This window comes from Limulus polyphemus, unplaced genomic scaffold (genome assembly GCF_000517525.1).
Source record: "Limulus polyphemus unplaced genomic scaffold, Limulus_polyphemus-2.1.2 Scaffold10, whole genome shotgun sequence".
Classification (NCBI taxonomy): domain Eukaryota; kingdom Metazoa; phylum Arthropoda; class Merostomata; order Xiphosura; family Limulidae; genus Limulus; species Limulus polyphemus.
Window position 1 is genome coordinate 1,954,809 of NW_013665620.1, and position 13,569 is coordinate 1,968,377.

A 13,569-nucleotide genomic window follows, 5' to 3' on the forward strand; every position below is an offset into this window, starting at 1 on the left:
AGTCAGACGAAAGAAGAGGGCAAGGGATAATATGACCAACCCTCTGGAGTTTTGGAAGACCGTATTGTTCTCACACGAATCAAGATTTGCTAAATTTTCGGACAGTGGGAGGATATGGGTCTGGAGAATGCCTCACCAAGAGTTTTGGCTCAACAGAATGCAGCCAACTGTGAAGCATGGTGGTTTGGGGAGCTGTTTGGGTTGGTGGGAGATCGAGCTTAGTGGAGTGCGTTGGTAACATAAATTTTGCGAAATACATCGAAATATTGGAGGAAGGACTCTTGCCACTTTATTACTCGGGTTTCGTGGACAATAACACAACGTTGTTCCAGGAAGATGGAGCACCGTGTCACACTGCTAGAAACACCCAAAAGTGGCAGGAAGAAAATGGTATCAGAAGTTGCCCTGGCCGAGTCAATCTCCTGACATGAACACCATCAAAAACCTCTGGGCCATACTCAATCGGCAAGTCAAGAAACAACCAAAAAACCAACTTCGAAGAGCGATCTACTCCAAGTTTTGAAGCAAGAGCGGGCGAAAATCCCACAATCTAAAATTGACGAGATGATTCTCACGATGCCCCAAATGATCAACGAACTCCACGAAGCGAAAGGAAGATCTAATAGATATTAATTAAATTATAAATATATCAATTCATGTGAATATGACTGAAAAATTTCATTTCCTCTGAAAAGGTGGTGTTTATTTACTTGTGACCACGCTGTGTACTTTGTTTATAAGCCTCATAAAAAAAAAAAAATTAGTGGATTATTAGTAAAGACATAAATATCCTTTATATTATGGAATTTCACACAATCTCGATTTAGAAACTTTATGCAATATGTTCAGTATCTTATGTACTATTTGTGTATATAACCTCTTAGTCAAGAACTATGCAAATTTATTTTGCATCTATTAACACACTGTGAAAAAAGAACTCATAATACAAAATGTGGTAACTCATTTTAGTGGCATTAAGAGCATACATTTCCCCTCAATACTTACAACTAATCTCTGATTTTTGTCATAGGTTTTTTATTGTTAGGAAATACTTTATTGTTATTTAATAATTAGTATTATGCTTTACAAACTGCAGAAATGACTGTACCTCTATTATATTTAAAAATATATTAATATGGTAAGCAGAGCAGTAAATGACAGATTTCAATTTCTATGGTTTACAGTTTTTGAATTGCATTTCAGAGGTAAGTCGGAGAAATTAAGCAGTTACCCTGTAACTACCTAAAAATATTTAATGTTCTTTTAATTGGCTAACACAAAATGCTCAATACCCAGAACAGTTCTCTTTTCACCCTAATCACTTTATAAAATTCTTAGAGACAAGTCTGTATTCTAGTTTGTTGGGCCTGCAAGAACAGAACAATTTGGAATCCACAGAGATCACATCTTTTCAATGTACTAAAAAATTTCAAATGGATGGATGCTTTAACTTGCAGTTGTTGAGAATTTATAATAATATTTATGAAGACTTTAACCATCACTACAGATATTAAAATTAATAATCTAAATTAACTACTTATTTTACAATCATCCCTGTGATGGCTCAGATGCAAGCCTCAGAGCTTATAATGCCAAAAATCAAGGTTTTGATACCCATTGTCTAGCTTTGTGTTTAACAACAAACAATTTTACAATCGAAAGAACTTCATGTTCTTCAAACAAAATTTGCTATAATTTAGTTTTAACTTTAAAAAATTAAGTGATCCTCTCTCAAACATTAAAATAACAGTAAAACTTTATAATAACTGAAGAAATCCAGAGATGAATTCACTGATAATAAAGGTGTCAGTTGGGACAACACAATCTGTCAGGGATATGATTGGTATCATCATACCTTCAGTCCACCATATTGTGACCATTCACATAAATGGCCTCTGAGCCAGCTGTGCTTATTAATTTATGGAAACTATTTGTACATGTTGATGAGGAAAACATTATGAACCCATCAGTACATGTAATCAGGCATGCCTGGTATAAATTCAAGTGTTGGTCACCCAAATATTTTTTTTTTTTTTTTCAGATAGTGATAAAACAGTTGCTGTTACTGTACAAAGTTGTCAGATTTAATTGTAATTCTTGTGAATGTTGAGTTTCAGATGGCTATGAGGGTGCTGTAATAAGATGCATGCAATTACATATGTATGTCATTTCTGGATGTACACAACAACATGGTGGCAATCATATCTCTGAAATGTTTAAAAATGAAATAGAGAAATTAATTACATATTATTGAACCTTTCAAGGTTCAATATGCAGTTTGTCTAATCAAAAACTTAAAAGGAATTATGACAAACTGTATAACAAGCTTTACTAATCAAGAATTTATCTAGTAATTCATAAAACTGCTAAAAATGCACAACTCAAAGCGCTATAAAATGCACTTTGTGCTTTATACACTTTCACTATTGACTTTGATATTTTATACAAATGTACTTTATAAAAAGTTGACTAAAGTACCTTTTGAAGTAAAAATTATAAGTAAAATCTTTACTAATAACTTTTTATTTGAAATTTTAATCTTTGTTCATCACTGGAAACCCAAGAAATAATTATAATAAGATTCAGTGTCTGTATGTGTCACGTAACTCCTCCTAAACCACTGGTTACACTGACTTCTAAGTGGTACCAAATGAATTGTCTTGGTCTCCATGTCTGCACAAAGTTCAAAGTTAAAATTTTTCATCCTATCCCTCTGGAGAACCCAAGGATTTCCTGAAACCCCCTTTTCTTACACTGCTGGACTCATCAACTTCTAAGTGGTGCCAAACAAACCATCTCAGCCCCAAGGTTTGCACAAAGATAAAACTTTTCATCCAACCCCTTAGGGAACCCGGGTATTTCATGAAAACACTCTTACGGGGATTTCCCTGAATGTGAACCCAAAATTTGGCATTGATTTACATCAGAGCATGTAAATAAGTAGGCCTACTAATTACCATTTGTAACGTGGTTAAAGAAATTAAATTTGCATTATAATAGCAGTGATCATTAAACTGAAAATGTACAATATAGTACTTCAAGCACTAAATTTGTATCATGGTGGCCTATAGATCCACAAATTCACTAGTTGTAAATATCTTTTGATATCAATCATTATAAAAATAATGATACTAGAAAGCCTATAATTAAATTTCTTGTATTCACATTTGTTCGTATCATTTATTTCATCTTTAAAAACCCTTAAAATAATCTGTACTTTTACTTCTATTACCTTAGAAGAGTATCCTAAATTCATAATTTTAACTATTTCTTTGAAACCTTAAATCAATAAACAGGGAAATAAAAAAAAAGAATGCCCCCCCCATACAAAAGATAGATTTGTTCATTTTTGTAAAATTAGGATGTTTTCATCCTAATGTAGTGACCAAGCAGTATAATGCACTTTTCCTACAGTTTGGCCAGTACCTACATTATTTCGTAGAAAAAAAAAAGTTTATTATTCTTATGAAGTAAAGAAAATTTTTTCTTCACAATAGATAAATACGAATGTCTAAACTTAAAGTTAATGTTTATTTTATTCTCAGTTACAAGTATACACATGCCTAACATACCACATCATCAATATAAGCCTGTCGACGGTCATCGGAGATGACTTTTGACCACCTTCTACAGATACACTGACAGGAAAATCAAACACACAATATCTGCAATCAGATTTGTAGTTCTGAAGTTTCTCTATGAAGTTTTCATAAGTAGATGGTCTAGGCCCTTTGTGTTCTACATCAATTACTCTTTCATCTTTGATGTGATAAATGATGTATCTGTATTTCTTGTCCTTCTTCACCTCATCATAAGCTGTTTTAGCTTCACTAGCTACTGACACTCCGGAGGACTAAGGAATAGTAAAAACATTCTTGTTAAGATATTTTAAACATGTCTTATATTAGTACAAAGACATTTGCATTACACAAACTTCTGATAAGTACACTTTCAAAAATGTATGTAACTGAGCTAGTAGACTGTCATATAACTACATTATGACCTGATAAAAAGAAAAAAGTTAAAATTTACTGTTTGACACTGTTGGAAAATGTATGGCCTTCCTTATGCAAAGTCTAAGTAAATGTTGTGTATGTTACATTACTTACAAGTGGAATGTCAGGATGTTATAGTGTGTAAATTGTAATAAATATAGTTGAGAAAATAAATAAAAATGTTCTCAACATAAAAAATGTAAATGATATAGCACTTGCAATAACTATTATTTCAACAAGCTTCCAAACATAAATTATCATATAGTCTGTGAAATTGTTAAATGGTAGGTGCATTAGTGAAATTGTAATAGTAACTGTCAGTAATCATCAAGATACTGTGTTTTTTTTAGCAATTGTTTTAATGATTTCAAAAATATTAAAATGAGAAAAAGCTTTATACACTTTTAGTAGGTCTCGTACAGTTACATCTTGAAATCATACCTTTGATTACTATTCGTAACCAAAAAATAAATCTTGCAATAATGTGCACTTCGAGATATTCTGGATTAAGGGAAGTGTCTTTAGTCTCCTTCTCTATACAAGCACTTGATAAAGTGGGCAGTTATCTTTGTATACCTGTACGGTATACCACTAAATTCTAAACATCCAAGAAGGATGACCAATATTCAAACACTTGCAATATTTTTTGGATTGGCTCCAAACCATATTCTGTAATAAGCGTTTTCACAGATTCATAGTGCAATCTTATTACTCTGGTGAATTCTCATTGTAAACACTGTAGGATACATAAGCTGATAAATTCTACATTGTGTTTTGTGAGAATGAGTTTAGTTGGATTATTTCTGTGGGCATGTTTTGTTGCTCTCACATAAACAGTCTAGTGACACAAGTGGTGATTTGTTGCTTTATTTATTTCAGTGGATTTCTACTTCAGTTGTTGACAGTAAAATAAACACAGAAAATAAATGTGAAATGTTTAGCAGTTCAAACTCTGAAGAGAAGTAATATGATACTTTGTGACCAGTAATAAAGAAAAGAGGACACAGCTAATCCACCCCCTGAGACTTAATGTTGACAACACTCCATGTTATGACAACTCGCAAATACCCATGTCCGGCATACACCAAGCAAAATGGGGAGGGGGCTTAAAATTCAGAAATTTAGTACATTCAATATGGAATCCAGCCTTGCATGGCTCATTTTTGATATTAACGGCACCTTGCTATAAAGGACATTTGGAAAGGTGCCCTTAATGTCGAGGTTCTACTATACTGTGTTCAGTCTTTGGCTCCTCACCTTAGGAAGGACATTGAACTGTTAGAAATGGTTCAGAGGAGGCTTACTAAGATGATATCTGGAATATAAAAGGTTATCATAGGAAGACAAGTTAAGATTTTTGAAATTGTTTTCTCTTGAAAAAAGATGAGTCAGAACAAATATGATTGAAGTATTTAAGATTGTTAAAGGAATTGATGCATCATCTGTTTTTCATATTTAATGGTGAGAATGGTAGAACTAGGGCCACAAATATAAATTTTGGAAAGATAGAAGTAATCTTTAGCTAAGACAGTTTTAATTTCCTAACAAAGTGATTGGACTTTGGAATAGTTTGCCTTCAGGTGTGTTGATACAATAGATTTAAAGTCGTTTAAGTGAAGGCTTGATAAATATTTGAATGATAAAGGCTGGCTTTTAATGATTTATTCTAAAGTCTAACTTAGTGAATGGGATGGTCTAGACTCTAGATGGACCAACAGGTCCCATGTTGTCCTTAAATAATATATGTTATTGATGAAAATAAATATTACTTTATGACATTTATTAGAAATCAGAAAAATATAAGTACTAAATACAAGTGCTTAGTGATATTATTATTAGGTTTAGGTTAATACAAATTCTATAAGCTTATTTCTTCAGATCGTGTTTATGATTTTATACGAACATAAACTATATTGACGTATTTTAGGATGTGGTGTAGAACAGAACATGCACAATTACATCCTAGCAATCAAGCACATGGATACTTTAGATGTCTTCACTGTACAAAGAAACAATAAACTTAACAGAAGATGTCATTTCACTTGTTAGAGGTAGAGAACAATAAGATTATCATGGGTATAACAACAGTTATTATTTTGGACACAACAATATTTCAGTGCATAGTGAATGAAAAAAAATTATTGTTTTGAATCAGAAAAATGCTAATTCAATGCTTATTTTCATGAGTCATTACACAACGTAAGCTGAACAAACTTGAATTAATTAAAAGTAAACATGAAAAATCATAATGGCAATATTTTGATTACTTGGATAGTTGGAATAATCGTAGACATTCATGACATTAATTGACCTTATCATAATTTCTATTAATCAGTATCTATATGACACTAATCAATGCTTAAACTTAATCAATTAAATCACCAAACTCTACTTATATTTCCTACTACAATACTTCCAGCTACATAACTAGAAGCTTAGTTTCCATTATTTATTTCTTCTTAAGAGTCACAGTGTAATATTTTACAAACAGATAAGGACATTTACTGTTTTAAAGAATTATGTTGATACATCTCTCTGAGAACCTAACACACCAAGAGCAATATGCCAATAGTTACAATGACTACATGAAGGTGTTGTAAGCTATAATCTTATTTTTTACATATATGTAATAATAAGTATTTATCATCATTGCAACATATTTATGTATTTTAGCCATTTTCACACACCAAATAATAATTTTAACAATTTCACATACAGCAGTGTCAATCAACTTTACACTAAACAAAGCAGAATAAAAAATGATTATTAGCTAATGAAATTAAAGAGTATCGCCTGTTATGTTTTAAACAGTTACAGAAGTTGAGGAAAGCAAAATAAATACTAACCAAATTAGAGAACAAGACATCCTATCATCCACTGGTGGGTTGGCAGAAAGTGTAAGAGCTTACAAAGCTAAAATACTAGGTTTGATTTCTCACAGTAGACAGTGCAAAGATGCCCCAGTGTTTAATTTTGCACTAAACAGACACTTGTATTTTAAACAATGTTATTCTTACCAATATTAGTAAAGTGTACAGTAGCAGAATATCTTAATAATTGTTAAAGTAATCAATATAATTTGTTTTAACATTTCAACATGCAATCTCTGACTCAAAGGCAAAAAATATGACTATTTTGGTAGGTTGTAGGGTATCCCATCAAATGCAGAAACATAGAAACTTAAAAGTGAGGTACATTGCTCTTTACTGAATTATTCAAGGATCATTTTGCCATGCAGTTTTCTTTGATCCAAGTAATCATTAAGTCTACCAAAGTGGACCATCCTCACACTTTGGTTATGCTATTTTGTCATTATTTTAGTACTCATTTCTCTCCTTACCCTTGTAATATTCTTGGACTTCACTCAGAAAATCCTTCGTTAGCTTCATTCCTTACTTAATTTTGAATTGTTCTCCTTGGGATCGTGGAGGTTCACACTACAACAAGTTGTCTTCAATCTCTTTTCCATTTGAGGGCAAGGCATCAGATACATCCATAATTTTATCACTCCTATATGCAAATAATTCTCTTTTGGCACTTGACAGCACCTCCTCCACTGATGCTTCTCTGACCTTTCTTACGGCTAACTCTGTGAGTAACTGGTATGCCATCATGATTGCACCACACCTGCTACTGGATATTTTTCTACCTTACATTTGCAGGTTAGCTTAGAAACTGGCCTCATTTCCATCTCAACAAGAAGAGACACTTGGAGATTTTGGCTTGTTATTTCAGCAATTATTCACAAGTTCCAAAAAAGGTTCAAGAATGACAAGTGTTCTTATATAATGTACTAAAACAATGCCATGACCATTGTGTGATAAAACCCTATTATAACTTCTTCAGATATTATCCAGTTATACACCTATGAATTCCTCACCAAATGATGCATTATTCTGTATATTTTAAAAAAATTACTAAATGCAGTATATAATTCCTACAAAGCACCATACCATTTCTGCTTCCATTGAGTCAGAGATTGCTTGTTGAACATGATATTAGTGAATGCAGAATAAACATTAAAAAAGTGAAATAATGTATTACGCTGACATACTAGGTATTTTATACCTCTTTATTTGACTCTAGAGTTCACCTAAATATTTTCAAAATTTTAATACATACAAGTGTAGGTAGTTTTAGAAGTATATCATTAGTTGAGGAAGTGGCAAAGTCCCTTTTGCCCAAGATATCTATTGTTCTGAATCATTCATTCATTGTATCACATTCATCTTGTTGTGGGAAAGTCTGCTAGTAAAAGTGGACAGTAATAATTTCCACTTTCAAGTCGGGTAATACAATGAGGATAAATCCTTTATTGCTTATAGACTGGTTATGACAAACAGTAATGTGTGTGTTGCACATACATGAAAATAATAGTATTATGGAACTATATTTTCTCAGTCTGTAAAAAGTATTTCTGAAAGTTCTTAACCTTTAAGTAAATGTGCTTCTTTCATTTAACACTCATCAATTCGCTGTTATATGTACATGGAATAAAAATTGTTTTCACACTGTTTTTCCATCGTTTCCAGCTTCTTTCTTACAATTGGGTTTAACTCCGCAATCCATTTTTTGCCTTTACTTCTTATCTTGCGGATTCTACTCGATAAGCTAATAACGAGTACGTGAAGAGAAATCGGTGCACGAAAATACCACAACAGCGTATATCTTTGTGTTTTATAAACGGCGTTAGTGAAAAAGCAGGAAAGCTGAATAAACGTAGATAAGTCAAACAAAGTTAAACACGATGCTGTAAATGAAGAACTTTCCTTTTTTAAAAATTTTTTTTATGAGAGTTATTCTAAACTTTTCCCGTAAAAAAGTAAATAACTAAAATTACATAGAGCACTGTTCTTATCCTCTTTTCTTTTTATAAATTATCACGTTACCAACAAATTATGAGAAGAAAATGCTATTTTTGACAAGAATTCCACGTGATTACGTCATCTTAGAATATACAAGTTTAAAATATTTTTACTTTCAAATATGTTAGTGGCGTCATCACATTTAATTAAAGTCTCAACTTTCGATGTTGCAAAAGAACTCGTACGAATTTTTTTAACAAGAAAAAATGGTATTTTTGAACTCAAACATTAACTTTGTACCTTTTAATTTTCTAAGAATTAATAAGGATATATATAGTTATTCGTATATAACATTTTGCTAAGCACTTTTTATATTATCCAAATATTCTTCTAAAATTCCTGCAACATCCATACATAAAAAAATAAGTTATTGAGTTACGACCTACGTTGCTTCGTATGTTAAAAAAAATTAATAACTACAGCTTTAAATTGATATGTAGAAATATATAAAAAATACATATAGATAACATAAACAGTTTGATGAACATTTGAAGACAAGATAAGTTTGGAATACAGTATCAATTGCTTACCATTTTAATGAAGTAGGTTCTTACAAAAACAAATTGCTTCAAACAAAACTGTCTTCCCTTCGGTTTTCGCTGTCCCGTCCTAGGGTAACACTTTACCCGCCAACACATATTACTACGCACGACTTTCATAGCGCATTACCTGTCGAATACTGTAATTGGGTAATGACAAATGACGTCATAATTATTACTATTTCCACCAAACAAACTTCATGCTTTTTAGATAACTTGGGTAATTTCATTTACCATATCTATAACTGCTTTATTAAATATTCCGGAAAAAAGAAACAAAATTTGTAATTAATAGTACTTAAAGGTAGAATGAAAAATATTTTTTTACGGTTTAAATTATACCTCGGCCACGTTCTCTACAAACAGGCGAAGGATGAGTCGAAGACTGTAACACGTTAGTATTGTCACGTGAGTTGTGAGGTTACACTGACTCAATCTTCTTCGTGTGCCTTAGTTATTGCCATTTAAGGGGGGTAAGAGAAGACGGTTCCTCGAGGTAGTTTTAGTGCGCATTTCTTTTGGTAAATAAGACATAATATTCAATAGCTATGTAGTATTTAAATAAAATTAGATATACAGCTAATGAATATAGAAGAATAAAAAATATTTTTCTTGTTAATTCATTTTGTTATGAAAAAAATCATTGGTAAATAAACAAAAAAAACTGGTAAAAAAGGTAATATTTTTTGGCCTGCTTCAAAATAAAAGCAATTTAAATAAAATTGTCATTAATATATAAGCATAAGTTTGTGACAATGATAACTGTAACAGTTTCAGCATAAGATGAATCAATAGAAATTTATAAAAAAAAACTTAAAATTTTAATCTCTGAAATACTATATTAAATTCGTAGTTATAAACACAACGAACAACAGATGATAAGAAAACTGAATAAAATGCGCATTAAAGTCGATATTACCCGCACACAATCATTTAGATTATGTATCATGATTTATTATAAAGAATATAGTTATAATGCATATGACTGGGTATGAGTAATATCGATCTGATATTACTCATGTATTACGCATGTATACTATATTTCATTTATTCTTTTATTTGACAATTCATTTAAACATTTCCTATAATGGAAATACTTAAGTGCTTTCTCTTTGATTAATAGTTCTAAATTACAGAGCTAACAACATTCGCGCACGTTGGCATATTCTTATGCTCACACACATGAGTGTTTTGATCAAATTAGCAGCTTTCCATAACACATTGTGTTTTTTTTAAGTCGCTGGCTCCATGTAAAATTCAGTATCACATTTATTCAGGAAATATACCAGATTACATCATTTTGTTTCGTTGAACAAAAATTTTTTTGTGGGTACCTTTAGCGGGACCTCACTACGAGGTGCCGCCTTTGATGCTTGAAGCACTTTACCGCGCGTTAGTTCGTATCACCCTCAATAAACTGAGACATTTTTTTTTTTATTTTTTGTTAGTCTGCTCCTTACCTTCTCTCCCCCAGTGGCACAGCGGTATGTCTGCAGACTTACCACGCTAGAAACCGGTATTCGATACTCGTGGTGGGCAGAGCACAGATAGCCCATTGTGTAGCTTTGTGATTAACTTCAAACAAACAAATCCTTACTTTCTGGCATTTTCTTTGTGTTTGATAATTCGAGAGAGTTGAATTCTGTACTTTTAAATAAGAATTTTCTATGTGGATAAGGAAGAGATGGTCCTTTACTGATTTTATAGGAAATGGCCCTACTAGTACAAAGCAGTAAACATCAAATTATAAGTGGTTAAAAGCTCTCCATAGTGTCTGTACTTTTCTGTTTTATAAACTCAATAACTCCAAAAAAGTGAAATATCTATTATAGTTTCAAGTTGAATAAGCTTGCATAAACTGCTTCTGCCTTCTATCTAGTTTTGGAGACGACGATTTGGACTCTGGGCTGAGTTCTTTACCAGGTCTTTAAACGAAGAGTTGAGTATTGCTCTGATATGCAAAACATACTTGTGTTTTTACCTTTACATTTAAATAGTAGTCAAACTTAAATCCTCACTGATTATTAATCATTATTACACACAACGTAAAACTCGCATTTTCAATATATTTCATAAAAAATTTTAGGATGAGTTCCCATGTAATCTTACTGTACTCTATGTACCTTTTCTTATTCTAGTTGTGGAATTGTTTTTCAAAAATCCTTAGATTTCTAAATATTTTCACATACATTCACAATGTCAACAATTTCTTCCAATATGAATTGTTCTGTCATGAGGACAGAAGGATAAGAACACCGAGGCCTGGAATGACCTTGTTGTTCGGGCGCTGAACTCGCGATCTGAGTTCGTTCTCTATAGTTGCCGACCGGCCAACCGCCCGGGTGTACAAAAAAATATTGGGTTATAAAAATACTGGCCGATTCCAAACTAGTTGGGAGTAAGGTCGCAATAAAGAAAAAAGCCGAAAGTGAACAGAAATTCTAGCAATACGCGCATTTTATTTGAATTGTTTATATATGTTAATGCAATGGCCTGTCGCCACAAAAGCGAGCTATGGCACCAAAGACGATACGTTAAGCCCATATATATTTTGTTCATGAAGAATTTGGGTAATTCGATAGCATAATCCGTCACAAGTGGAGGTACATAAAATATTTTCAAAACAAGAAATATTAATACAGCGAGGTTTTTAAACGACATATAGGGAAAAGACATATCATTTCAAAGAAGGGAGCTTTTTATGTTATCTGTGGAAGCGGAAAAACTTGAACACAAAAAGCTTAAGACAGCAACTGGCTACAAAAACTACAAACCACCCCAATCCTAATCAACTGCAAAGTAGAAGCCATGGTTACAAAAGAAAATCCTCCAATCAAAATATTGTTATGCAATGGAATCTGAACATATTTTGGGTAAGTTAATAACATATAAAAAAAGGATTTGAAATTGAAGAAGGCACACAGGCTTCTGGCCACACCTCCACATCAATGGCTGTTTTCTTGAGAATGGCTAAAGAAACTGGAATCGCAGCAAACCCATTCGACCATTGTACTCTATAGGGTAACCTAGTACATGTTTATCTGATCTTCACAATAACTGGAGATCCATAGACCTAGTATGCAGGAGCAAAGGGTGTGTAACGGTTTGTTGCTGGTGTAATGAATAGGACAAGACTCGATGAGAACTTGAATGAAAACAAAAATTTTTTTGTTTTTTTTTACTGTAAGAGGAGGAAAGAAACTTGATGCGCACCTAGTGTTTGTATGAAAGCTTATGATTAAAATAAGTTATATTGAATTAAACGTAAGATACAAAATTGTACTTAATAGAATAAATAAGACAAGCTGTACTTAAAGATAAATTGCAAATCAAACACGCATCATCAGTAGGTGTTAAGGTAAACTGAAACGAGGACGAGACTTCAGTAGCAAGTTCTGGTTTCTTTAAACCTCAAAAACGAATCTGTTTGAAAACTGCGTTTATAAGTCACTTTGTGTTTCTAGCTGACCATTAAGAAAATAGGATTACAAGTTTCCATAAATATCTCAGCTCTCTTAGAAACAGCAGATAGAATTATTTATTAGATCCTGTTAGAGAGTAACACTTCTGGGCTGAATTAGCACGCACACAACTTCAACTACGTTTAGATTGTTTGTTTTGCTTGTTGTTAAGCGCAAACCTATACAATGGGCTATCTGTGCTGTGCCTACCACGGGTATCGAAACTCTATTTTTAGAGTTATAAGTCCTTAGATTTACCGTTAAGCCACTGGGGGTAATATGTTCGAAATTAAAGCTCTAGAAAAAATTAATATCTTCTTAAATATAAAATATTCACTGTTGGAGAGTTAGGTATGGATATGTGCATACCACACCCACACAAATACCTGTCGAGTTTCTTGATGCACTTCCAAAAGACTTTTATTCCTTTGTTTTCTTTATGCCTTGTCTTGGGATATGACGTCCATATTTAGAGGAGTATCTGTGGGAAGTTTGTCAAGACGTGTGTTCTAAGATTGACCTCGCTACACGTCGTAGAAGCTTGTTACAATGGAAGTATAGTGATGGACAATAATTCGTAATTATGGTCATAAACTTGAATAGATAATGAGGGAAGAATTAGTTAGAAGGAATCTAGAATGTCATTCTTATTAAGTATAATTAATCTCGGAAACTTTGCCAATATGGTTATTTACATCACATGTAGATA

General features: G+C 32.4%; 1 protein-coding gene across 1 annotated transcript in view; it reads right to left on the reverse strand.

The window, feature by feature from the left end:
• LOC106478458 (cofilin/actin-depolymerizing factor homolog) overlaps positions 1-9,623 on the reverse strand; it is a 12,332-nt gene extending 2,709 nt beyond the window's left edge. Inside the window, exons 1-2 of the mRNA XM_013939006.2 lie at positions 9,391-9,623; positions 3,573-3,853 (exon numbers count right to left, since the gene is read on the reverse strand). Of these exons, the coding sequence (XP_013794460.1) occupies positions 3,573-3,853; positions 9,391-9,519 (410 nt within the window). The 5' untranslated portion in view covers positions 9,520-9,623. The remainder of the gene's footprint in view (positions 1-3,572; positions 3,854-9,390) is intronic.
• Between the last annotated feature and the right edge of the window lie 3,946 nt (positions 9,624-13,569).